This window comes from Gastrolobium bilobum, unplaced genomic scaffold (genome assembly GCF_033153095.1).
Source record: "Gastrolobium bilobum isolate Gb01-03AN ecotype WA unplaced genomic scaffold, APGP_CSIRO_Gbil_v1 utg15473, whole genome shotgun sequence".
Lineage (NCBI taxonomy): Eukaryota > Viridiplantae > Streptophyta > Magnoliopsida > Fabales > Fabaceae > Gastrolobium > Gastrolobium bilobum.
The window spans coordinates 1-27,737 of NW_026897632.1; the positions used below are offsets into that span (position 1 = coordinate 1).

The 27,737-nt window shown below is 35.6% G+C and overlaps 4 protein-coding genes across 8 annotated transcripts; 1 reads left to right on the forward strand and 3 right to left on the reverse strand.

The window, feature by feature from the left end:
• Positions 1 to 1,952: 1,952 nt before the first annotated feature.
• On the reverse strand, positions 1,953 to 4,810 carry LOC133308813 (uncharacterized; the record flags this gene model as incomplete). The annotated part of the gene is made up of 4 exons (XM_061509524.1): positions 3,712 to 4,810; positions 3,015 to 3,564; positions 2,804 to 2,964; positions 1,953 to 2,458 (listed from the first exon to the last, which is right to left on the reverse strand). Coding segments are annotated over exons 1-4 (2,316 nt in total), but the record flags the coding sequence as incomplete, so codon positions are not given.
• A 5,172-nt stretch (positions 4,811 to 9,982) lies between these two features.
• On the forward strand, positions 9,983 to 11,050 carry LOC133308842 (probable galacturonosyltransferase-like 7). The gene has a single exon (XM_061509565.1). It carries the CDS (start codon positions 9,983 to 9,985, stop codon positions 11,048 to 11,050), a length of 1,068 nt encoding a protein of 355 aa, XP_061365549.1.
• Positions 11,051 to 15,323: 4,273 nt separating this feature from the next.
• LOC133308841 (cellulose synthase-like protein D5) lies at positions 15,324 to 19,548 on the reverse strand. 3 transcript variants are annotated; one of them, XM_061509564.1, is made up of 4 exons: positions 18,592 to 19,548; positions 18,254 to 18,534; positions 17,342 to 18,143; positions 15,324 to 17,240 (listed from the first exon to the last, which is right to left on the reverse strand). In XM_061509564.1, the coding sequence occupies exons 1-4, from the start codon at positions 19,180 to 19,182 to the stop codon at positions 15,465 to 15,467; spliced, it is 3,450 nt and encodes a 1,149-aa protein (XP_061365548.1). In that variant the 5' UTR covers positions 19,183 to 19,548; the 3' UTR covers positions 15,324 to 15,464. The 3 variants fall into 3 exon arrangements, with proteins under 3 accessions (XP_061365548.1, XP_061365547.1, XP_061365546.1); XM_061509563.1 differs by having other exon boundaries at positions 18,254 to 18,552; XM_061509562.1 differs by having other exon boundaries at positions 18,254 to 19,548.
• An 840-nt stretch (positions 19,549 to 20,388) lies between these two features.
• LOC133308823 (syntaxin-43-like) lies at positions 20,389 to 26,025 on the reverse strand. Of its 3 annotated transcripts, none has more exons than XM_061509542.1 (8): positions 25,686 to 26,025; positions 25,122 to 25,398; positions 22,961 to 23,050; positions 22,598 to 22,672; positions 21,476 to 21,553; positions 21,330 to 21,395; positions 21,177 to 21,257; positions 20,389 to 21,033 (listed from the first exon to the last, which is right to left on the reverse strand). In XM_061509542.1, exons 1-8 carry the CDS (start codon positions 25,880 to 25,882, stop codon positions 20,926 to 20,928), a joined length of 972 nt encoding a protein of 323 aa, XP_061365526.1. In that variant the 5' UTR covers positions 25,883 to 26,025; the 3' UTR covers positions 20,389 to 20,925. The 3 variants fall into 3 exon arrangements, with proteins under 3 accessions (XP_061365526.1, XP_061365524.1, XP_061365523.1); XM_061509540.1 differs by having other exon boundaries at positions 22,595 to 22,672; positions 22,958 to 23,050; positions 25,686 to 26,023; XM_061509539.1 differs by having other exon boundaries at positions 22,595 to 22,672; positions 25,686 to 26,020.
• Between the last annotated feature and the right edge of the window lie 1,712 nt (positions 26,026 to 27,737).

The window sequence follows — 27,737 nt, forward strand, 5'->3', positions numbered from 1 at the left end:
TGGATCCTTGCAACAGCTTGATCATTGAGATATTGACGAATATAGGGAAAGTTCCATTGACCAGTATTGCTGTTCACGAAGGCACTAACAGGGAGATTCAACTCCAAACCAGTTGGAGTACGAGTAGCCAGAGAGGCAAGACACTCAGTTAAACCCAACCAATTGTCTGTCCAAAATAATGCATCATTACCGTCTCCAATCTCCCATTGCATTGCTTGAAGAAAAGATGGCCAAACACTACACAGATTTTTCCAGAAGTATGAGTCATATGCTTTATGATTTACTTCCCTCCGAAGATCCAAACCTCTCTTATATTTACTTGTTACAACTCGAACCCACAACGAATCGGGCGAAGTAAGTATCGTCCATGCAAGCTTGTGAAAGAAAGCCATATTTTGGACACGAAGGTTAATCACCCCTAAGCCACCCATGCTCTTAGGCTTGCAAATATTATCCCATGCAACCAGATGAGATCTCCTTTGACCATTTTTATCACCCCAAATAAAGGCACGCTGCAACTTCTCTATTTCATCACAAATGGCTACAGGAAGCAGACTGTGTTGCATTTGAAATATAGGAGTTGCTGAAATAACGGAGTTGGAAAGTGTAATTCGACCGGCAAAAGATAAGACCTGGTTACTCCAACCAGATAACTTGTGCCTAATTCTTGCAACAACATTAGCATAATGGTCTTTGGTTACTCGACCATGTTTCATCATGGTCCCAAGATATCTCCCTATATTGTGAGTTTGCTTGAAGCCACACACATTTGTGATATCATCTGCAATGTAAGCATCTGTATTTTTCGAGAAAAAAATACTAGATTTCGGAATACTAACCTTTAGGCCAGACATTGAACTAAAAGTCTCCAAGCAATCCACTATAACTTTGATTTGATCTAGAGAAGCTTCTGCAAACAACATCAAATCATCAGCAAACATCAGATGGACTATCTTAGGACCTTTTGATCCCACGGAGATTGGCTTCCATCTCTTATTGTCAACCGCATCTTGAATGAGATGAAACAATTTTTCCATGGCTAGAACAAAAATGTAGGGAGATAAAGGATCACCCTGACGAACTCCTCTTGAAGGAAGGAAGTCACCTGCAATGGCTCCATTCCAAAGCACTAAGACCTTATCAGAGTTGATACAATTCATGATAATATTTGTGAACCAGTGTGGGATTTGAATTTCATCCAAAATTTTACGAACAAACTCCCAATTTAACATATCATAAGCCTTTTCCAAGTCGATTTTAATTGCCATGAAACACTTTCTTCCTCTCATTCTACGCATTGAATGGATCAGCTCTTGGGTGATGATGATGTTGTCCTGGATATGTCGTTTAGGAACAAAACTAGCTTGGAAGGGAGACACCATCTCTTCCATTAGGGGCTTCATTCTGTTAACCAGAATTTTACTGAGGATTTTATAAATGACATTGCACAAAGAGATTGGTCTGAGCTGCTTAGCACTTTCAGGTCTCTTTACTTTTGGAATGAGGACCAGAAGAGTCGAGTTCACAAGGTGAATCAGATTGGGATTCTGAAACATCATGTTAACATCCTTAATAACATTAGTCTTAATAAGACTCCAATTCTTATGAAAAAAGGCAGCTGGAAAACCATCTTCCCCTGGAGCTTTTGACCCATTGATACTAAAAACAGCTTTTGAAATTTCGTCATCCGAAAGATTACGAGTCAAATTAGATAGCAGATCATCGTGCAGAAGAGGCCAAGTAGTCTTTGATTTCACCCAATCACGATTAAGGACTTCCTCACTAAACAAGTTGCTATAGAAATCTGTTACCAATTGATGAAGTTGTCTAGCTTCCTTCACCCAAATCCCATCAGAATTTTTTAACTCAAGAATCCTATTCGAACTTCTTCGAGTAGCTGTTTTAATGTGATAGAATTTGGTGTTTCTATCCCCATCATTTATCCATTTCACCCTGGCTTTTTGAAACCATAAGATCTCTTCTTGTATGAGAACCGCATCAAGGTCCTTCCTAACCTCCTTTTCTCTAGATTGGAGAGATAAGTTGGTATGATAATCAACATGATTCTGAATTTCTGCAATACTATGCAATAGGTTAGTCTTCCTATTGAAAATGTTGCCAAAGGCTATCTTGTTCCATCTTTTTAAATTTGGAGTCAGATCATGCAGATTCGTTCTAGTGTCTTTCACAACATTCCAGCTCCTAGCCAGAAACTGAGTAAAGTTATAATGCTCCATCCAAGCAATCTCAAAGCGAAAGGGACGATTTTTCCAACCTGTGTCCAAGTTAGACAAGTAGACCAAAATGGGACTATGATCAGAATAAATCCGTGGAAGTACCTTAACGCCAGCATCAGTAAAGGTAGTCTTCCAACTTGCATTAGCACAGGCTCGGTCCAGCCTCTTAAAAACACGATCAAGATGAAGAAACTTCGGACCCTTCCATGTAAACCAAGGACCTGATCCTCCAAGATCCAGCAGCTTGCAATTATGAAGAACATTTGCAAAATTGGAACATCTGTTTAAGTTAACTCTACAACCACCTTTCTTCTAATCCCGATTTGCTATTTCATTAAAATCCCCAGCCACCAACCATGGCCCATTACAATGGAGACTAATGTTTAGCAGATCATCCCATAGCTCCTTTCTATTTTCTTCCCTAGGACTCGCATAAACTGCCGTGCAAGAAAAGGAAGGAACATGAAAATTCTGAACTTTAAAATGAACAAACTGTTTTGTGTGATTAATAATTTCAACGAGACCAGTCTCATCATTCCAGAGGATCCAAATACCCCATTAGTAACCTTCTGCCTCTTGAACAAAAGCATGCTTAAACCCAGATTTTCGGATAATGTCAGAAGCTTTTTGACCACTACACCGAGGTTCTAGAATCACTACAATACTAGGCTTATATTTCCTAGTAAACAGAAAAAGCGAATTTTGAAACTGGGGTTTCACTGCTCCCCTACAGTTCCAGAAGAATAAATTCATTAAAAACTATGTTGAACGCAAGACTCCAAGGTTCTTGCATCCTTCATTCTTGAAATATCTTCCTGGTGAACTCTGTCCACCTCCATGCACGTAGAGATGGTTGAGGTTTCAGGATTTTGGATGTCGCTGCTGTTGTCAACTGATATATCAGGACCAGTTTTATGAAATGTGTCATATAACTGCTCTTGATTCTGGTTCAAAGTGCTATCTGCTTTCATCCCATTTTCCTGATCATGTTGATTTGCTTGCATAGGACTAACCGCCATGAAAGTAGCAATTGATGGACATGGTGGAATGGGAGTATGATCTTCACGATTTTCACTCTGGACTGGACACCTCTTACCCGTGCTTGAAGAATGAGCCGTATGCATAGTAGGAACCGTTGATTTAGTCCTAGGGGTATCTTTGGACTTTTTGGATTTAGTCCATATTTTCTGAGGAATTTCAAACTGAGGGGCCCCCATATGAGGAGTAACAGAATTAATTATTTGATTATGATCCTCCTCATTAATAGGTCCAGCTGTTAAGATTGCAAACCGTGATTGCGTAATTTCCTCCTTATCACCATGATTATCTCCATGATTATCGCTGGTCATAACTCCCTTATTACCATGATTACCATGATTATCGCTGGTCATAACTCTCTTATCACCATGATTATCTCCATGATTATCGCTGGTCATAACTCCCTTATCATTATTCCTTTGTAACGTTTTTGAACCAGCGCCTGGCTGGACTGCACCGGCCGTCTGAGGAGGTTGCCGGCTCCTGCGTTGACGATTAACAACCATCCAAGGTCCCAATCCTTTACTTCGATGGAATTCTGAGTTGCCAGGTTCCTCTTGATGAATTTGATCGTCATTATGAATATCGGATGAACTGCGTTGCTTTGGAGCAGCTGAACAATTCTCGGTGCTATGTCCATATTTCCCACAACCAAAACAAATGAGCCCTAATCCTTCATACTCAATTTGTTTGGTAAATCCTTCCAGCACATAATCACCCTTTAATGGCTGAGATAGGTCCAGTTCCACACATATTCTTGCAAACCGTCCTCTTACATGAGCATTTGTATTGCTGTCTACCTTGATCATCTTGCCTAACCAGTTTCCAATCCTTCTAAAAAAAGCTTCATCATAGAATTCAATGGGAATATCCGGTAGACGAATCCAAGCAGCAATCTTAGCAATTCCAGCACTATTAGGTCTGAAAGTTGGTTCCCACTTCCTCAACGATAAATAATGACCCAAAACAATCCATGGACCACCGTTCAACGCAAAATTGAGATCATCCTTCTCACTAAACTGGACTACGAAAAAGTCATTACCAATATCAGTGACATTGATTTTGCCTTTTCTAGCCCATAAGACATTTATTTTTTTCTTCATAAACTCCACCCCAATTTTCTTCCCAAGGAGTTTAACAATCAGAGCTTTCTCCCAAGGTTTCCTCATTCTCTTCCTTGCTCTTTTGGTGCAACTAAAATAAGTACGCCCATCATCTTCCTCCCACATCTTAATTCCTCCATGGTTGACATCCTCTTCCTCAGCAGGTTCCTCCCCATCTAAGTCTTCCTCGGCAGACGCCTCTCCTTCCCATTCATCATCTTCTCCATTATGACGCATCAGAATTTCCTTCCAGGTTGAACGTTGGCCATTCTCATCTTCCATCCAACCTTCATGTCTAGGTATCATAGATACATCATTTGAAAACTGATCTCCCTCACCTTTATTCCTCTTATTACTTCTTTGAAGAATGTCAAGTTCTTCACTTGATTTGCCAGGATTCTTCCCATGATCACCTTTCTCTCTCTCACTCATCGCTCGAAAAAAAAATAGTACTGGGACCCACAAGTTTTTGTTAGTGCAGAAAAAAATTAGAACCAGACTTTGACTTGTATAAAAGCTCGTTTAATAAAAAGACGTCAAACTCCAATTGAAAAGCTCGGCCTTAGAGTCTCTCAGGCTGGCCTAGTATATTAATTTTTATTTTATTTTTTATACTACTTGTAATAGTTCTCTCTTCTCAATCCATTTTGTCTCATTTTATTGGTTAACCAGACTTTTTGAATGATTTTGTTCTATATTATGCTGTTTGGATATACATTGAATTTATGAATATTTATGTAATTACTAGTGCTATTGATTATATATTCTGTTTGGATAAATTTTTGTTGTCTTGTTTTTTTTAACAGGTTAGCAGGTTGAACCAAATTTTTTTGTAAATGAGTCAGGTCATATGCCGATAATTATATTCATAAAAAGTAACCGAAGCTCAGTTCGGTTCGGTCCGTTAACACCTGGTTCACGAAGGCACCAAAACACCAAATGTCGAGTATTAGATAGACGGGTGCAATCCGATCCGTGGTACGTGGCTTAGACCCGAACCAAATAATTGGAGGGGAGTGGATGACAGGCTGGAGGGTGTAGCATAAGATAGGAAAGTGTAGGGTCTGAGATGCAGAGCAGACACCAGACCACAACACGAACTATAATCATGGAATCTCACAGCTGTGATATGCAGGAGCACCGTACCTATACAGTGCACCCTCTCAGTGAGTTGACAACACATTCATACATGTGGCTACAGATCTAATCTACTCAAAAACCCAATATTTGAAGGTTTGAATGTAATACACAGTGACAGTTGGGTAATCCGATGCACACAAAAAAATTTACCACAGCCACATGCTTTCTGCGGAATTTTTCATCTCCTATCACTCAAATTTATAACCTCTTTTTTCTCGCACCTCGGCCTTGGCGTATTGCGTTTTGTACGTGTTTGAAGTGAAAATGTTCCTATGGTGTTAAAATATATATATATATATATATATATATATATATTACAATTGTATAAAAATAAATCAACAGTTATAATTTTATAATTATATATTTTAATATATTTTTCTTTTTTATTATTATTAATCTAATTTTATATGATTATTATTTTTCATATTTTTTTATTAATAAGTAGAATAATTAATTTTAAATTAAATATTTTATACTTTTTTACATTTCTATTTACATAATTAGAAATATCACCCATCTCTAAATTGCAGCAAATGCTGTGTCTCACACTATAATATCACTCTTAAACATGATGAACTGCAAAATGGTCCCAACTAGGACAGGTAGGATTTTGGAAAACTTGGACGTGGAATAAGATGAGCAACCTTCGAAAATCAGTACACTGCGAATAGGGTTGTAAATGAGGTAGACCAACGTATAGTGTTTATGTTTTATCATATTAGGTCAGACTCAACTTATTTTATATAATCAGATAGAATAGATTAATATTTTTAAAAAAGTCTATTTAGAATAGAGGTCATAAGTTTTCTTTTACATGCCAGACCTATAAGCATACACAGCGACCTATATAATTTTATTTACTTTCTTTAAAGTAAATAAAATTAATATTTTAATAATTTTAAATAATAAATCTTTTTTATTTTTTAATTATTAAATTTTTAATAGATTACTGACCTAGATTGAGACTTTTATTTTTTTGATATAAGTCGGTCAGACTAATAATTTGCACTTATATAAAACTAACACGTCAAGCTAAACATAAAATATTTCACAGAGGTGTAACCTATTTAAATTAAAGATTAATCTATCTTCACCCTTAGTTCCGAAGACATAGTAAAGGAGACAACGAAGAAGTAAAAGGGTCTGGAAGCAGCATGTTTATTAATCGATGCAACCTAACGATAATTTTAAAAACTAAAATCGAACCAAAAAAAATAAAAAATTGAATAAAAAAACTAAAAATGTAAAACTCGTAATTTTTAATTAAATTAAAATTGAACGATCTCTCCCTCTCTCTATATATGTAATTTCATTTTAGAAATTGTTATACCACTGGTATTTATATATTTATGAAATCACTATATATACAACCTATACTTATTTATAAAAGTATATTAGTAATGATAGATTTTTTAGTAAATATTTGAATCAACATAAATAATATTAACTTGTTAAGCAATAAATTTTCATTAATATAAATTGAAGCATCAATGAGATATTGTAACATCGTGTAATTTTTTCAAGGTTTATTTGATGTGTCTTTAGATTATATGTTTCAAATTTAAAACAAAACCAAGTGTATGATAATTTTGGAAAAATCGTTGATGTTTAAGTTGTTGATATTGTATGATAAACTGAATCTAACAATTTTCAGACCAATTCATTTAAAATGAAAGACCAAATTACAATTTTAAAAAATCATATTCATGAAGACTAAAATGCAAAATAAAGGAAACAATAATCTGTAAAGTAAGTGGTGCATCGGCTGTTAAACGTACCCAGTACATCCTTTATTAAGAAGTGGACCATTAGATTATCCTTAAAATGGAGTGCAGATGAAAAAGTTGATAATTTAAAGGGGTTGAATTTTCTTATATTGCAGTTGACAAGCCCATTTTCTAGCAGATACAGTTGTCTGTGGGTTTTATCATTTATGATTAAAACAAATAAAAAATAAAAAATAAAAAATTCAAATATCGATCTCTCTCTATAGAAATTACTGTTTATATTATTAAAAAAAAAAAAAATTACTGTTTATATTCCTGTCGACGAAGAATAACATTTCCGTAATTAAAAACACAAAATTTATTGACTTGCAGGTAAAGTCAAGGGTCCATGGAAGCACCACTCCTTTTTAAGGTACATTTTATATTTTATTTTTTGTATTTTTTTAAGGTGCATTTTAGAAGTGCAAGGTGAAACAACACCTTAAAAATGGTCTGTTAGTAAGGGTGTTCGTGGTTTGGATTGGATCGGTTTTGAAAGCAAAACTTATCCGATCCAATTCCTTCAGTTTGATCATGTAATCATCCATTCGATTTAGATTTTTTTTCAAATCCGATCCGATCCAATCCAATTTTTTTCGGTTTGGATTGGATCGGTTTTCGGTTTTTTGAATATCCTAAAATTAGTTTCATGATTATTGTGCAAATAACATCTTTTCTATATATTGGTTTTGTAAAAAAAAATAAAATTGAAATACAAAAATATCAGTAAACAATACTATAGTTGATGAGACGTGACTAAATTTTTTTTTTGGGTTTAGTTGATGAGTTAATAGGTCTTAAGTTTAGAAATTTTTGGGCTATAATTGGAGAAATGACAAGTAAGTAGAGGATAATTGATATATTGGATCGGTTTGGATTGTATCGGTTTTCATCAACCCATCTGAAAACCGATTCAATCCAATTAAAATTTGCGATTTTCTTTCGTTTTTTGATTTTTCGGTTTTTGATTTATTCGGTTATCGATTTTTCAGTTTGATTTTCGCGGTTTGGATCGGTTGATGAACACCTCTATTCATTAGTGCTCAAGTTACTTTTGTTTTAATATTGCAACTGAGTCCATAAAAAAGCTTACTTTTTTTATCAATATTTGAAAAGAAATCCTGCGCTGTGACCGTGGTTAACAAATTTTGAAACAAAGGCTTTTTATTTAGTTATCAGTGTTTATTCTTTTAAACAATATAAAAATATAATGTGTCAAAAAAAAAATTATAGGTCAATTTGGATGGGCTTGTAAAAAAAAAAAACTTTTTATATTTTTTTTATTTTAAAAGTAATTTTTATAAAAAGTAAAATTATCTAGATTTTTTAAAAAATATTTAATTTTCGAAAAAAAATATTTGTCTATTGATTTCTATTTTTTTTATAAATTAAAATTTTTTTCTTTAAAAAAAAACAAATTTTTGACTTTTTTTAAAACAAATATCCAAATGGACTTTAAAAGTTCTTTTTTTTCTGAAAAAAAGTCATTCAAACAGGCACTATATATTATTTTAGTCAAAACTACATTGTTTTATGGAGAGAGAAATAGTTACACAATAAAAATTATAATGAAAAAAATGAGAATTTTTTTAATTTAATTATTAAATAAAAAATAATTATTTTAACAAAAATGACTATTGAACAAATTTTTTCCCCTTTTATTAAGGGAGATTACTTATCTCATGTAGTATGAGAAAAGAGAAGTTATATCATGTTAAAAGATAAATAAAATGAATCCCACCAATATTTAGAAGAAAAAAAAAAAATAAGAAGAAGAAGAAGAATAACATGAGAAATCAATCTATGCAAATGATTTCCCTTTCATTAATACTTAACTAGTAAAAAATATATAAAAGACAAAAAGTTAATAATAAAACCATGATTAACCCTCTATAACAACAGGTTATATTGGTGGCTCATTGGTGCACCACTCCCAGGCAGGACATGGTAGAATCCTTCGGGCGAAAGGGGTGGGCGGGTGGGGGTAACACAATATGGTTCGGGGGATACTATAGTCAATTCCGAGGAAGGCAATACAGCTGGTACTTTTTAAGTTATAGCCATGCCCCTTTTCCATTCCATTAAAAATGAAGTATATTAATGTTTTGCTTTAAATTCAGGCACGAATTCATAATATAAAGATTACAAATTTCACACAAAAATGATAATAATTGTTTTAAAAGCGTGCGCTGCATTTCAGCGGTGGAAAACGCAATCGCTAAGCTGGAAAGAAAAAAGCTCTCTTTTATGGACAAGTCCGTGCCACTACACACTCTTATCGCCCCCCTTTTGTTCCAATATTAATCTCTTTGTTGCAACAGAACTCATATTAGGGGGAGGCAGAGGCATTGAAGTGGGAAAAAAAAAAATGATAAAAAGAGAGGCAGAGGAAGATTAGAAAGCGTGAGTGTGCGCACTTAAGCACCACGCCTTTCCATGGATTCCTCTCCTTTCATACTCCAACTCGCTTCGCCTCCACGGCATCCTTACTTTGCATGACACTCATTCGCAGAAGAAGAAGAAGAAGCATCAGAGCAATAGAGATAAAGACTGATTCTAACTACTTTCCTTTTCCATTTCCATAGTCTCCTTATTAAAAAGGGAAGGGAAACCCTATAGTTCCTATCCTCACCGTTTCGATTTCGAATCCGAGTAGGAGGGAGGGTTTCTTTTTTTTTTTTTTTTGCGGTGCGAGGAAATGTTGTGGATTATGAGATTCTCCGGGTTTTTCTCCGCCGCAATGTTCATGATTATTCTCTCTCCCTCCCTCCAATCCTTTCACCCAGCCGAAGCAATTCGATCCTCGCACCTTCACATACCCTTCGCTGATACCGATAACCGATTTTCTTTCCGGAAAGCCCCTTCATTCCGCAATGCCGATGAATGTGGTTGGATTTCAGGGGAAATAACTGTGTGTGACCCTTCCTTTGTACACGTCGCCATAACCCTAGACATCGATTACCTGCGCGGTTCGATTGCTGCCGTTCACTCCATCCTGCAACATTCCCTCTGCCCTGAGAGCATCTTCTTCCACTTCCTCGTCTCAGAGACGAATCTAGAGTTTTTGGTTCAATCCACGTTCCCGGAGTTGAAGTTCAAGGTCTATTACTTCGATCCAAACATTGTGAAAAACCTGATTTCAACTTCGGTGAGGCAAGCGCTGGAGCAGCCACTCAATTACGCTAGGAATTACCTTGCGGATCTATTGGAGAGTTGCGTCCACAGAGTTATTTACTTGGATTCGGATCTCGTTGTTGTGGATGATGTTTCCAAACTGTGGAGTACAAGCTTGGGTTCTCGGACAATCGGGGCTCCGGAATACTGCCACGCAAACTTCACAAAGTATTTCACGGCGGGGTTTTGGTCGGACAAGCGGTTCTCCGGCACGTTTGCGCAGCGGAAACCGTGTTACTTCAACACGGGAGTGATGGTTATGGATCTGGTAAGATGGAGAAAGGAAGGGTACACGAAGCGGATTGAGAGGTGGATGGAAATTCAAAAGAGCGATAGGATCTACCAGCTTGGTTCGTTGCCGCCGTTCTTGCTTGTTTTCGCAGGACACGTGGCGCCCATTCAGCATCGCTGGAACCAGCATGGTTTGGGTGGCGATAACGTTGGGGGTAGCTGTAGAGACTTGCACCCTGGTCCAGTTAGCCTGTTGCATTGGTCCGGTAGTGGCAAGCCATGGCTCCGCCTTGACTCCAAACGGCCTTGCCCTCTTGACTCTCTATGGGCACCGTTTGACTTGTACGGACACACTCACTGATCAATCATCATTGATGGATTTTAACAGCAAAGGGTAATCGCTGTTTTGTCACTTGGCCTCGGTTTATTTCATTTAATTCTCATTTTAAGCAAAGTCTTTTTTTTTTTTTTTCTCCCCTTCATTATTTTTCTCTTCTGTGATAAAATCAGTAATCACATATTAGTTGTTTATATATTTCTTCTTTAGACCTTTTTTCTCAGGCAATTTGTCTGTCATTTTGTATTCTACAAAATTCTGTGATTCATGAACTGAAAATAAAATTGAAAAAAGATGTAAAAAAAAAAAAAAAGGCGCAGGTGAGTCTTCTGGTTTCTTCTTTTGCTTAAGCGAGATATATTATTATTCGGTGGCATTTAGAACCTTTGGTACACCGATTTTTTTCGAATTCTTAGTTAACTGAAATTTTTAAAATTTTAAATTTTCAGATATTATCGTAAACTGAATTTAAAAATTATTTTTAAAAATCAAAATTTTCAAATAAAGAAAAATTTCTCCTATGTCAAACGTCCCCTCATGTTTGGTGCATCAACTCAATTAAAGAATAAGCTTGCCTTCCAAACATTGCAACATTAAGAAAATAATGTGCTTGTTGTAAACACGTTCAATAAAATTACTTCGACTGTGGATAAATAACTTTATTTAATGTGATAGACTAGTGTTCTTGGCTCTAGCTTGATTCTGGAGAATTTCTTCTCGGTGCCATCTTCTATGATGATATGATCTTTACTGCATACGCCAACTCACGGGGAGACCAACCTACGGATAAAAAATATTTTTTTATCGGAAAAAAAAAAGATTTATGGGAATATGGTAATTTTTTTTTCCGAGTAAATTAAAAAAAGTGTTTAGTAGGTTAAAATTTTTCCAGAAAAGTTGAGTTAATTTTACTGATGTTATATTTGGTTGATTGTAAAATATTGATAGGAATCTGAACTTAAATGACAAAATTGTTTATTTTTTACACATCTGCTGATATATTGTATAAGCTTTTTTATGTGAAAATGTGTTTTTTTAGTTGGTGAGAAAAAAATAATACCATAACATGAAATAACATTTTCGTTTTTCATGTGTAGTTAAAAATGAGAATGATAGAAAAAAAATATTTTGAAATTTTTTTACTTTTACTCATAACAAACATGATAAAAACAATTTTCCCACCCCATATTGCCATGGTTTCAACCAAAAAAAAATTACTTTACCAAGCACCAGTTTGCATTTTATCCTGTTCAATTTTTTATGTTGGGAAAAGGGACTAAGTTGCTACTGCTACTTGCTAATGGGAACAAGGAAAAGGAAAGAAAAGGAAGCTGAATTTGTATGCTTTATGTTTTATATATAGTCAATATAAGCCAAAGGTGGAAGACACGTAGGTTGGTGCTTGGTGGATAGCCTAGTTGTCCACGTCTACAGAGAGAGGCCAAAAGGAACCGAGGGGCTGCTTTGAAGAATGTAAGATATATGGGGGGCATGAGGTATCTAATCTTTTGCCGGAGGCAAAGCTAAATAAGTCATGAGAAAAATCCAATGAGTCTCTGGATTGAGTTGGCAGCTAAGCTAAGTTCGGGGGCACTCTGAGGGAAGCATATGCTTCGGTCTTCCCCACTCTTTTCTTTGTTGTGTGTCACTCTATCTCAATCACTTTGTCCTTGGCACCGCGCGCATAGCTGGCAATTATTTTGTGTTCTGTTTTCTCATCGCCATAGGATTTATGCTTCATTTTCCACATTCCACACTAAATGAAACTCGTTTGTCCTATTCCTTTTTCCTTTTTTTTTTTTTAATACAAAACTCGTTTGTCCTATTCCTGACTCCTGACATTGCTGGATACTTTAATATTAATTTTAAAAATAAATATTATATAAAAGATTGTGATAGCTAGTGGAGGAATAAATCAAGTTAAATGGTTCTACTGGTCTGAGCTGAGGGGTCCTGACATCGTTTTTGCCTTTAAATGTCTCCTCAATACAAAATAAATATCATCCACGGAAAGTTATTTTTTTAAAAAAGAACTAAGAAGAAGAAAAAATTAAAGAGAGTATTAGATACTAATTTTTTTTTATCCCCCACGGAAAGTAATTCTGTTCGGACTGAGTTCAGGAATAAAGTTTTAAACTTCTTCCAAATATAATACTGAGAATGATCGAATACATACTCTCATCCTCAACTGCTCAGTTCCAACTGACCTATCGTTAGATACTCCCCTCTAAACATACATTTTAGATTTTGACAAGTACTTAGTACTTATGATGACATTTAGAAATTCTCAAATCACGAAAAATTGCTGACGGTGCGAATTGTACTGAAGTGTTTCTATCTAGATAGTTTTGTCATAAATTATATAGTCTAATATACTTTGGGAATAATCCAAATTTATGCATATGCGAGCAACGTCGTTGGCTTTTAGCCTTGCTAATAATTGCTGTATAATACTTGGTTGGTAATTTAAATCGTGGAATATAAGTCTAGTGTCGGTTTTAGGATAAAATACTATTAATAAGGAGTTTGGACATGGCAACGAATACTTGGGCCGAAGATATAGGCAAACGGTGAACGCTCAATTTTTTTTGTCATTGACGTGTTTGTTGACCGAGTAAATGGGAACAGTGACCATTTTGTTACTATTGGTAAAAAAAAAAAAATACCAGATTGTCACGTCAACAATAAATTTTGTCAAAATAACACGCGACATATTTTGCTACACTGTGTAGCGAATTATTTGCACACATATTTCACTACACAGTATTGCAAAAAATACCACGTGGCATTTTGACAAAATTTACCTTGGCGTGGAGTAAAAAAAAAAAAAAGTAATTATAATCCTAAGTTAATACAAGTTTTTGATTAGATATCTATATATTTTGGACGGATCAAGAATGTGAAGATAGACACATAGGTGCGGGATATTGATTAGATGAGGCCTAACACGGGGCAGCTAGCTGCACTGGACAATCGACAAGTGATCGTAGATTCGTAGTGGTTCGTTCTCTTAATTGGCTATGGGTCTCTAAGTGGCTCTATTTATTTCCTGAATATTTTTACACTTCTTGACTCTCGGCACTTTGCAATGGTTTTCACTTTTCATCTGCATGAAACAAAATAAAACATTCCCTTAAATAAAAGAGGTGTTTATATTCACTGAAAAGAATTGTTTCCCACCAAATTTTCAGTGGGTAAAGGTAGTTCATTCATGTGGATGGAATTGGAATCTGATTCCTTTTATTATTATTTTTAATTGTCAATATGCAAATCTTTTCGTGGATTTGCTGTAAACGAGTTGTAGGTAAATATGGTCTTGATTTTAACTCTGGGCAGAGGGAGAATAATGAGATTGAGCATTGTAATTTTGTTCCGCTCTCCATCGGCTATAAATGGTCTTGAGGTGAAAATTTTGCCTCAGCCAATGACAAATGGGTTTTTGTCCCAATTTGGCGTCAACAAGACTACATCAATAACCACATACTAAGCACAAAATGAAACATTAATCCTTACTCAAATTCTGATTTGGTAAGTTGTCGCGGGGGAGATTTTGTTCTTATGCGAGGTGGCTTTTATTGGTATGTTATGACCGACGTCTTGACGAAAATGTTAACAAACCAAATATCAGCTATTGAATGAGAATCAAAATCCTATTAAAATTTGTGATCTTTATCGATTGTAATTATCATTTTACATTTTTTTATTGGCTGTGCTAGACAGTGATGAATGGACTCACTAGAAACAAGGGGCAATACCAGATATACAAAGTCACAAAGGCACATTTCTTGTTATGTTCTTTTTCGTTTGTAATTATCATGTTACATTTTTTTATTGGCTGCTAGACATCACAAAGGCACATTTCTTGTTATGTTGTTTTTCGTTTGTAAATATCATGTTACATTTTTTTATGGGATTTACATCTATCATGTCACATGACACCAACAACTTTCCTACACACACAACATTTTGTGGGGTCCACACTTTCTAAAAAAAAAATAAAAAATAAATTAAGCACGCAAAACGAATCTCTATAACATTACACAATCACTTTTCCTACAATTTAACTCTTATAAAACCCTTTTTTTATTGGCTGCTAGACAGTGATGAATGGACTCACTAGGGGCTAAAGTCACAAAGGCACATTTCTTGTTATGTTCTTGATTACTCACAATTTAATACAACATAATCGCTATTCATGATATATCATCTCAGTCATTTGAGACATTAACAATAAAATTGGACTAATAACTACAGCAAGAGATTGGCCCACACGTAATCAGAATAGCAGAAAGTAAGATATACTCACAATTTAATACAACATAGAAAAAAGCATACACATGATTTGCAGTACAAGATGAAGCAGAGGAACTTCATCTTCCTCAAACTAAGGGAAATGGAAATTCATGTAATCTTTTGGAGAAACTTCATCTTCCTCAAACTAAGGGAACTGGAAATTCATGTAATCTTGTGGTCTTCCAGAAGGAGGGTTTATGTACACCCAAAGCATAGAGATAATAATTGAAAGCAATCCAGACCAAACATAGACGATGGTAGGAACCTTCCCTCTCCTTCCCAACAAGCCCTTTGCAAACGGGTAAAGATGGCATAAGACCCAGAAACTGAAAAACACCCCTCCTACTAGTCTGCTCCATTGTGGAAATGGGCTGTACAAAGTCCTGGCTACTCCTACAGCAATAGCAATCGTGTTCACCATCATAATTGTAATTGGAGGGATCATTAGAAAGCTCCATTTTACGATGTAAAGATCAGCAAACTCCTCATCTCCATCTTCTGGAGTGGCTGACTTTGAGGTCAGGGTGAATGAGATGTCTACTCCTGCTATGACCTTCAACAACCCTTGTAAAACAGCAGCAGGATGGGCACTTGTTCCACCAATTAACCAGAACTGTTCATTGCGCCACCAATCATGTAGATTGATTCCTGACCACTTGATCTCAAGTATTGCAAGCAAGCACAGCGTGATTGTGATACCCAGCAAGAACACTAGAAAAGTTGCACTCAAGGATTGGACTATAAACTGCCCTGAAAATAGGGATAATGCAGGCAGAAAACAATAGACAATTAAAAACATTGAAGTGAAAGGGTACATTCCCACATTGAAATATGCTACCCTCTGCAAGAACTTCATTCTAGGACTGGCCAATAATGCATTGTTCCTTGAGAAGAAGATCTCAACCGATCCTGTTGCCCAACGAAGCACTTGATGGAGCCTGTCTGTCAAATTGATTGGAGCTGTTCCTCTAAAAGCATCCCTTTTTGTAACACAGTACACAGATCTCCAACCTCTGTTGTGCATTCTGTAACCGGTCACCACATCTTCTGTAACGGAACCATATATCCACCCAACTCGTTTCCCCCATTCAGTTTTATCCTCATAGAAACAAGATATGACACTTATAGCTTCTGCAACAGTAGCAGCATCTAATGGTTCACGAGGCACAGCAAGAGAACCTGCTGGCCTTCCGTGTGTTCCCTTTCCTTGCAAATCCTGAAGTAACCTTCCTTGGTATTCTGCCACAGGAATAGATGCAGCGAGAGAAGTAGAATTTCCAAACCTTTTGGGAAGAAGCAAGGACTCAATATCTGCATCATCGTCATTGGGATCACCATTGATTGGCACAACTACTTCATCTTCTTCCTTTTTTGACACCTTGGGCTTTCTCAGAAACAACTTGATTTTCTTCCTGCCTAACCACCCATGATGTTCTGTAGCTCTAGGAGGACTAAACCCATAAAGAGCCGTTCTTCTGAATATGCAGCCCGTTCCCACATACATTGGGCCCTGTAAGCCATCAAGAGCTCTCATGCTCACATCGAAGAACACTGTATTGTGGTTTGCATATCTATCACTGGGGTCAATGCCCTCAAACCTTTGAGGGAATTGAACATAACATATCCTATCACCGCCCCTATCAAGCATAAAGCACATACCTTCCCTAAGAGCCAAGGAGTTGTAGATATAATGATCACAGTCAAGATTCAGAACGAATGGTCCATTGGACATGACGGCGCTAGTGCGAACAAGAGCATTCATGGCTCCTGCTTTCTTGTTGTGATCATATCCTGGCCTCTTCTCACGAGACACATAAACAAGCATGGGCAACCTAATATCAACATCTGTTGTGTCAATCAAATTCTCCCCATCAGCTTCTGCACCAAATTTCGGTTCTGCATTTGGTGGAGCTAACATTGCCTGCAGAGCAGAGAGAGAAGATAAGCCTAGTGTTTAAGCACCCAATTTAAACACTACATAATACACAGACAACATGATATTGATAGTATTGAAGAAGTTACCTGAATTATACCAGCATGGTCCCCTCTTGAGTGGTCTGGTTCTGCTGATGCCCAAGTTCCTGGCCAATGAGAACCATCAGACATCCATGTTGCTTTAGGAACCTTAATGGGTTCGGAGACACTGGAACCTTCCATCTGTTTCTTCTTGGCTCGTAACTCCTCATGAGCATTGTAAGCATCGGATCTTCTCCTTATGGATTCAGGTAAGGAGTTTATTCTCACTTTGAACTCATCATATTCCCTCTTCACCCTTCTCCTCTCCCTCACAAAGTCTAACCGGACCTTATTCTTGAGAAAATCACGCTTATGCCCAAAATATGCTTCGGGATTTCTCGGCTCTATTTGGTGCTTTCGACAGAAAGGAACCCACGTTCTTGCAAAGCTAGCAGTCTCAGCAAGAGCCTCAAATGTCAACAGAGCTCCACCATCATCAGACAAGTAACACGCAACCTTTTCCACCGGATAATCAACTGCGAGGATGGAGAGAATGGTGTTTGCGGTGACAAGAGGAGGCTCCTTTTCTGGGTCTGCTGTGGAAACGAAGATATCAACCCCGGGGAGATCAGATTTACCTTTTGGGTTGCGGAGGTTAGGTGACTCAAACCTCTCTTTCAGAACAGACAGGTCAGTGACTCTGTTCACAGGGCAGAGCTTAGGGAGCTGATCAAGAAGCCAAGAAAATGCAAACCATAGCTCACAAGTTATGGACATCCCCCACAGCCACATTGCTTCCCGGTTGGGGTGTCGAATCCTCCATGTAAGAAACAAACCCAGTGCAACAAGACGCATCAGAATAAGTATTCTGAAACAAACAAGCACAATAATTGTACACATTAGCCACATTAGGATTATGATATTTTGAAAATAAAAAAAAATAAAAAAATCAAGCTTTCGACTCATTCACTCACTCACCTATATGGACTGAGAATGGCAGCTGAAACCCCAACCTTACGGGTCAAAGGTCTCCTAGCTTTCTCTCCAAAATCCGGAGGGGGTTCAAATCCATTAGCACCATATTCATCTTTAGGCCACACAGCGTTTCCATAGCCATAAGTTCCCTTAGTTTCAAAGAGCCATCGAGTGTGATCAAAGTCAGGTGGATGGTTCTGTGCTTTGAACGATTTCACACAAGAAAGCCTCTTGTCCATTTTGAAGTCCGGCATTGAAGTTAAAGGCAAGGCCTGGTCTTTGGCCTCAGATACATGCTCCTCCTCTTCTTCTTCTTCATCATCATCATCATCATCGCTCACATAATTGTAAGGCTCTTTGCATCCAGGACACCTACCCTCTCCATTTCCACCACACTCCAAGTAACAATCCCTGCAAATCTTAAACCCGCACTCACAACAACCACTCTGAAACCCTTGGATTGCTTTCTCATCACAACCTTCCATTCCGCAAGCCAATCCAGATTTTTGTGGCTCCACGCTTTCCATGGAGGATTCAAGGACATGCCCTCGTGTAACAGAGTTGTAACCACCAGTGAAGATTGTGCCGGAGATGAAACTTGTGTTCTTGCAACCATCTTCAGGGAGGCTTGTCTGTGAGGTTGATAAGGGCTTGCGGTCAGGTGTTGGAGGAATATGAACAGTGTATGTTACGTATTGTGAATTGATTTCTTCCATACCATCTTCTTTGGACATAGAGGAATAGTTGCCTCCACCTGATACCCTCCTTCTGGCGGCACCCAGAGGGGAATTTGGGTTGTTAGAGACTGAAGCACGTGGTACGGGACTGGTTATCCCCATGCTTCTACTTCCTCCTGCTTTTCCTCCCGAAGACACCGTTATGGTCACCGGAGAGGGAGAAGAAGAAGAAGGAGATGAGGCCATCTTCACCATGTTATTGAATCCCAGAAAACGATAAAGATTCAGAAAGTGAAAGGGATAGTAGAGAAAACAGAGATAGGAAGTGAAGTGAAGTGAATAGAAGGAGGAAGAAGAAGCACAAGTAGCTTGAGAAATGAGCAACGGTCGAATTTGAATTGGAAAGAAAAAGGTTCACACATTGGGATTTAAATCCAACGGTCAGTAGATCTAGATCGCTGATTCACTCGAATCTCGAATATGCTTTCGTTTTTTCGCTTTCTAATAATCTAAACGGTCCGTTTGAGAGAGTCAACTTAAACGAGTTTCAACTTTTATAGCTCAACGGTCCAATAACCTGTCGCAATCGCAACATCTTCTCTCTTTTGTTTAATTTTTTGTTTCTTTGAGTTGAGTTACTGAGTTATAATTCGTGCATTAATTTGGATCAAACAGTTATCTCTTATATATTAAATTAAAGTGTATTTTACAAAATAACTAATTAACAGGTTATTTTTTTATTAAATTTTTTTATAAGTTATTTTTTCTAAAATATTTTAATTTATATTTTTCGTATTTTTTTAAATTAAAAAATTCCCATACAATCTACAAAATACTTATTGGATACTTCATAAAATCAAATGCTTTTTCGCATTTTGAAATTCTGTAACAGCAACTCTCAAGATGAAGCATTAGATGAGGACATGACATAGTATATTACCTCCTAAGAATAAAGGACTTCAATTTCTGATGTTTTCAGTAATACACCGCATTACCTGGTAAAAAACAAGTAATAGATTTTCCATATTACCTTGCATGTTTTCCCTATCTCCCCATGACCCTCCACAGCCCCCCAAAAAAATTTACGGTGCTGCTGCACTATTGCTAAATTTCAAACAAACCTAACTCGAAAACCCATTTCAACCATCCCTCCCTTCGCTCCTTCGTCATTTAATTTCTAGTTCACATAAAATTTGAATTACACCAACATTTAATCAAATATTTATGGTCGGGTCCAATCGCAAGGTACAAGGTGGGGCAAACGATGGCGAGAGCGCAAAACGGCACTAAAAATGCGCCATGGGGTATTAAAATCACTACAGTTTTGAAAAATAATTTAATTTTTTTTTTCTAGTGGGGTATTAAAAGAATGTGGGATAAAAATAACGTTAGAAATCAAACATCTATAAAAATAAAAATAAAAATTGTAGTTAGGTAGAGTAATAAACAGAATAACTGACATAAATTAACATTTTTTGTACCATCAAGGGACAGCCTAGTGGTGTTGGGTGTGTTTAAGGTGTATTAGGTGTGCGGTTCTATTCCCTGTAATGTCCAAAAAAAAAAAAAATTAACATTTTGATGGCCCTTGGATGTATATAATTTCCCCTACCATTTTGTCTTATCCAAGATCTATCTTTGAATATGACTAAATTGTGTCTAACACAACTCTCTCTCTTTTTTCTTTTCTTTTTTAAGTTTTGAATTTGCTGAAAATCAGTCTTTACATGATTTGTTAAAACTAAATAGTGCACAAATTTTCTTTCCAAATCTCAAGCACCTACAACAAACTATTTATCTGTATATAATTGCACGAAGCAATACTGTACTTTGCTATCTCCCATTGCCACTCAAGAAGGAGCTGATCCCCTTCTATAAAACAAGTTCTCATACCTGAAGTGCACTATCACAGTGCCGATGATACAGTCTTCAAACAATGTGATTTGATTCATATTGACACGAGGAAAGTGACAGACGGTAAAGCGGTCATTAATATGACTAAAAGAGTATCTCCTTCAATATCAAGAGAACTATCATGATAAAGCACATTATAACAAGCACTGTTGCACACGTAATCACCCCTCCTTGTTTCTGCGTTCTCTCAGCCTGCAAGTACATGTTTAAAGATGATGATTACAGGCTAACAGCTGATAAAAATCCCAAAACAAATGTGGATAAAAGCTCCAATTTGCACAAATAAAAACCAATAAAAGTCTCAACGCAAGTAAGAGGGTAAAAGAAAACAGAACCTTTTGTAACTGCTTAAAACCCTCCTCAACCGATGTAGCAACACTCTGAATGTTGTAGTCAATTCTATCCACAATTGTTCCCTGCAGGAATATCAGCTTCCTGAGTCACCTTTCATTCTATAAATCCATTTTAAACAAGGGTGGGGCAATAACCTGGTCTATCACAAGGACAGAAAGATCCTTCATGATCTGAGCAAGTTCGTTTACCGATTTCATGACCTACAGCAAAATTCTCATTGTCAGACAAGGTACACAAAGTGATTTTTCTTCAAGCAATACACCGAATGCCTTCAAATTGCCTGTTCAATCTCTCTTTCCCTTTCCTCTGATAACTGCTCACTTTTCTTTAGCTTTGACATTTGTTGTTCACTAAAACCCTGGAATATATCAAATACCAACTATCATTATCTCTTTCTTTGGATAGAACTTCATCCATATCCATGTACGAGACAGAACAAAAAATAAATATTTCATAGCATTTAATACTCCTTTTAAACTGTCAGCTTCATCCTAAGGATAGAAATAGTTGGACCAAGAGATTAAATCCATCACAAGCAAAAATGATCCTAATGAATCACACTACCTCCCTCAGAAAGAACCTTTAGGTCAGATAACTGTTAACTTAATCCTCATATTTTAATAAGTTCAAGAAAAGATAAAGCGCTGAAAATAAGGACAAGGGATTTGTTTTCCTTTTTTTTTTTTTTTATAAAAAGTACACGGGAATTATTTACAAAATTCAGATCCAATTGCAGAAACTTTCTTCTTTTTCCTTTTTTTTTTTTTTGGGATAGGAAATGCAAGATAGAAAGTAATGACAATAATAGGAGGATCAGGAATCTCTAATCCTCTTTCTAAACAAATGGAGACAGCATATTATAACCCAAAAATAGAAACAGTAGAAGGAAAAAAGGGTAAATAAAAAAATATCTTTAAATCCATGAGCCAAAACCCACAACCAAGCAAGAAAAACTCATGCCACATAAAGCAAGATATGCATCTTCTTGCTTGTCGACTATCAATTATTAAAAATTCTAGTTATACAACATAAAAAGAATCTATATCTCAGAATCATAATTTTGAAATCATACTAATTTAGTCATAAAATCATGATAAAAAACCATTGCTAGCAATGTTAATTTGAAAATTCTGGTTTTTTATAGACTTTCACAAGACCCCACATTTTGCAACTGGAGAATCCTGAAGAGTCAAACTCAAAAAAGGTCATTGCCTAGTTTGAACCGAAGTCTTACAGTTTCACCATATAATTTGCATTAATAATTGCTAGGAAAGAAAAGAAACTATCAATAGTCATTTAACTAGGAAAAAGAAATGCATCCTTCCTAAAATTGCACAGCTTAAGATTTCTTAAAATAATATGGCCCTGCTAGAGAGATTAGTTACAATAAACAACATACCACATCACTGAATCCATCATCCTGCAAACCAAATTTATTCCCGTTAAAGTTCATCTCCAAGTCAACCCCATCATAACCCTGCATAATTACACCCAAATATGAACATCAGTGAAGCAAAAATATAAAATAGTAACACAGGTGTAGTTCTAGACACAACAGACTTGTGGGTTGGGAATTGGGATCGCAACCATAAATTCAATCATTTAAATACCAAAAGAATTAAAAATAGCAAAAAATCAAGAAGCAATGAGTCCACGAAAGTAGATTCATGAGTTAGCAAATAAAGAAACAGGATTGATAAAAATGGTGGAAGACAATATGAAATAATTTGGAATTGAAAAATTCACTAACAAAAAAAGTTGCAACCTCTTTTTGCTGCTGCAAACGTTTCAAATATGCCGACTGCTTTCGCCGGAGGTCCATAGATAGGTTCTGAAGGTCTGTAGCAAGGGAACGCTGCCACAAGTAGATACAGAAGCTAGTCATGCCAATCCCAAGAAATCACCAAGTATATTAAAAAAATTTGCATATCATAAATTGCTTAAAATTTGAAGCACGCATTCAAGATAGAAGTAAATTCTCATCTATTTACAAATCACCACCTTTTACCAAGGAACTGTTTTTTAAAAAATGACAGAAAATCAGTTGAGTTAAACTAAAAGAACAACAAAATCTAAATGAAGATAGGATATAAATTCATGTCGAATAATACATGAAAAACAAAGAGAAATAAGAAAAGGGCCAACTGGACCTTTTCAAGGATGGGGAAGGCTAAAGCTATAGTTCACCAATAAGGCCAGTGTTGGTATAGAATAAACTTTTTGATTCATGTATCAAACAATCAAAAGGAGGCATTTTGATTATTCAGGCAATAAAGCAAAAATGCTCAACATAGTTAAGGCTATCAAGAGGAACCATCATATAACTAGGATCGAAAAGAAAGACCCTCTGGTCTCCTTCTTGAATGAAGATCTAATTGAAGAAAGTAGTTGAAGGAAAACCAAGACATGGAAAACCTAATCAAAATCAAGTGTTGAAGACTTTGAGAGAGCTAGCAGCTTTACGCATTTGAATTTGAATTCAAATTTAAAGATCATCAGTTATTAGAAGTTGAATTTGCAAGAGAAATGTCTCCATCAAAGTCAGGCAGTTATCATACTAAGATATTAGTCGAGATCCTGTCAGTATGAAAGACATTAGAGGAGTTGGAAACTAAACACTTAAACACATCCTTACACATATCCAAATCACTCTGATGCAGAGGTGTCTGGGGAGAGTCAATTATATCTTCCACCTTGACTTATTTTATGTAATATTCACACACAATAAAAGTTTATTTCTTTAAATTTCCTCACAATTTCTTTTCATCTCTCAATCAGATAATCCTTAAGATTATTTGACTTCTTTCCTTGCATTTCTTTATTTTCTTTGCATTAAATTCCATACCAGTTACTTGTTCTTTATCTTTGATAATTACCTGTCAGTTCTTTATTTCGAGTGCTGTTCTGACTTTGTTGCTATTTCCATTGTTGTTTTCATTGTTCGATTTTTTTATTTGTTATTGATTTCTTTGATTAGTTTCATTGCATAGATTAATTTCTTTCTTTGTTTTCTTTAAACATTCAAATGCAATTTACACGCTCTTATTCATAGTCTTTGATTATTGCTAGTCTTTACTCAATTTACATGCTCTTATTCACAGTCTCTTACTCATTTTCAATTAATTTAATTTGCTTGTTAATTTGATTGGCACTGTTTTACGATCCAATTGTAAAGTATGAAACTTTAGTCCCATATCAGAAACATAAGCATCTGGTGTAGGGTTTATAAGGACTTTGGGCTCTCCTATCTTATGAGCTAGCTTTTGGGGTGAGGTTCTCTCAAGGTCCATATAAATTGGTATTAGAGCCTTCCACTATGTCTCCCAGTTGCAATCGAGCGGCGCAGTTAGTGACGCTGGCATTGCAGTGTTCGTCCAGGGCTAGCAAAAGCCATGTCGATTGGGCACCGGTGCTACGAAGTGGGTGAAATGTTACAATCCAATTGCAAGGTATGGGACTTGAGTCCCACATCGGAAACATAAGGTTATGGTGTGGGTTTATATGTACTTTGGACTCTTCTACCTTATGCGCTAGCTTTTGGGGGTAAGTTTCTCTCAAGGTTCGTATGACACTATTTCTTTTCTTTTTTTACTTTATTTTAAACAAACCTTTCAATTAACTTTGTCTATTAACAAAATTTTGACTAAACAGCCTAATCATAGCGGAACTAAAGATAAACTTTCTGTAATAGCATATATATCTTTGGGACAATCTCCCGAGGCCTGACTAAGAGCAAGCAGAACTTAGATTATCCAGTAACCTATATCTTTCTTTTTTGCCCCTACTACAATTAATCGTGCAAGAGCCTAAATCTACCTTAAGACCAATACTAATTAACCTCAATTGAAAGAAAAAAAGGGTAAAGTTTGAACAAAATAGTGTGCATTGCATAGGATGGTATAAAATATTTTTAAAAACAAAATTACCTGCACATTTTTTTTGACATTAGAATCCTCAGAAGATCCACTATCAGTGGAAAGTTTTTTTAGCCTCATTTCAGACTTTCTGAGGAGAGCTGTAATTTCCTGGGTGAGAGTCTCAATCTGACGCTGATCATCTTTGCCATCACCAAAGGAGGGCATTAAAGCCTTTGAATGAGCTTTTATTAACTCAGCAATTTTAACTCGAGCACGTTGTATATTCGTAGCTATTTCTTCGGAATCATCCACCCAAGAAGGAGGCAAGCCCACAGTAAATGCATCCCTAACACACCAAGACACAACAACATTTGATGAGATTACACTGAGTTTGAAATTCAAAAAATCTTGAAGGTACTAATTTCAACAGTGTTGCAAACTTAGTAAAGGCATGTTAGGTTATTGATGATTGGATGGGGCAATTACCCACAAATCAAAATCTAAACTTGCACACTCACAAAAGACCAGACAGAAATTTTAACTATTGGGCCAAATACTAATACAATCATGGGCATGAGGCATTAAAGATGAAACAAACGTGGATTGCGTTATGATAAAGGGGAAAAGGAAAACCTTGAGGTTGCTGGACCTGGATCCTCGGTGCTTAGAGGGGTATAGGAAGATCGATTGGAACGAAGAAGCGAAGTGCTAACCATTTCAATGACAGGACCACCGCCGGAAGCAGATGCTGACGAAGACAGAGGAGCACGTACGCTCTTCACGGCGTCTCTGTGCTTCCTGAACTCTAAAGTTCGATTTCTCGTCGCCATTCATTCAAGTTTCGAAAAGGAACAACTCGGTGACTCTGGTTCCGTTCCGTTCCTTTCCTTGGCTTAATTAATACACAAACTCACAGAGGGTGTGGAATTGGAAACAACAACCAACGAACGATCATTAGTCATTAGTCATCATACATACAAGTTTTTGGGTTTAGGAATCATAAAGGGTCAGATTCGTAAATTGATCTCATCCATTTCATTAAGAAGAAAGGGCCTAAACAGCATCTCTATTTCTTCGTTTTTAAGGAGTTTTAATTTTAATTTTTTCCGTTTTTTAACAATAACAACTTAACATTGGCTTGCACATATAAATTAGTTTTGTTTAAGTAAGTTTAAGTTTGTTTTACAAAATATCGGTATGACTTTTACTTTAATATGTTATCTAATATAATTTTTTTTGGTTTGATTTTATTTTTTTTAAATATAAAGTCAAATGTATTTCAAAAGTCTGTTTAAAAATATATTTTATATAAAAGCTCTCAAATTAGATAATAAAGTCAAATTTTTAAATTGGTGTAATTATAATAAAATTAATATATTTTTTAATTCATAATAAATAAATTATGTAAGTATTATGATTTTTTATTTATATATCTAAACAATAAATAAATAAACTTGTTTATTATATTGAATAAGTTTTTTCAAAAACTCTAAGATCTAGAAAATTACTTTTGGAAATGGATTTTCTTGTGTAAAAAAAAAAAACATAATATAGTCATGTGTTAAAAAAAACCATACAAAAATAAATCAACGGTTATAATCTTACAATTATTCATTTTAATATATATTTTTCTTCTTTTATTATCATTAATCTACCATTATATAGTTATGATTTTTTATATAATCATGTTTTTTTTTACTTCGATCCAATACTTTTAGTACTCTTGAACTTATTAAGAATGAAAAAAAGTCCATCACATATTATTTATCATATTACTCTTTTAAGATTTATGCCACGTGAATTTTATTTTTTATTACTTAAAATAAAAAAGTGGGAAAGGTTATACTTACAATTTATTTTTGTTTACAACCTCTTACAACCAATATCTTAGCCGTTGATTTCCGTCAATCAACGGTTATCATTTATTGCGAATTAATAATTAATTAATAAATTTTATTTGCGAAAATCTTAACCGTTGATTGACAAAAATTAACGATTAAGATATTGGTTGTAAGAGATTATAAACAAAAATAGGTTGTAAGTATAACCTTCTCCTAAGAGAGTAGTTAATTAGTTACTACCGGAACGCTGAAAATATACTCAAAATTTAACCTACTAAATTAAATAAATTAAACATCTTTACAAAAAAAACGTATCCATTTTATTAAATAGATTATTTTGAAACAAGATTAGAAGATCAACCAAGTCATAAATCCTTAATTGATCACTCAACTTACTTATATATATATATATATATATATGGGAAAAATATTTCTCATACAGCTTGAGATAAGTTTATCTCCGGCCACTCCAAAATTACGTCGTTTTATTTATTTATAAATTATTTCTTTATATTAATTGATTTATCTTTGAATGGTTGTGATTCTCTTTTTCTCTCTTCTTTTATGACCATTGATTCATCTTTGTACGATTATGATTTAGTAGCCAGAAATGAAATAAAATTATCTCAAGTACCTTGAGAAACGATAAGCCATATATATATATATATATATATATATATATATATAAAAGTAGAGATATGAATATAAAATTGGATTTGGGTATTACTAATAACAATTTATATAGTATTTGACCGATGACCAGGCTTGTCGAAGCCAGGACAATATGAGGGCATTTTGGTAAATACAGAATAACTAGAATTCGTGCTGATTAAGGATCCCCAAC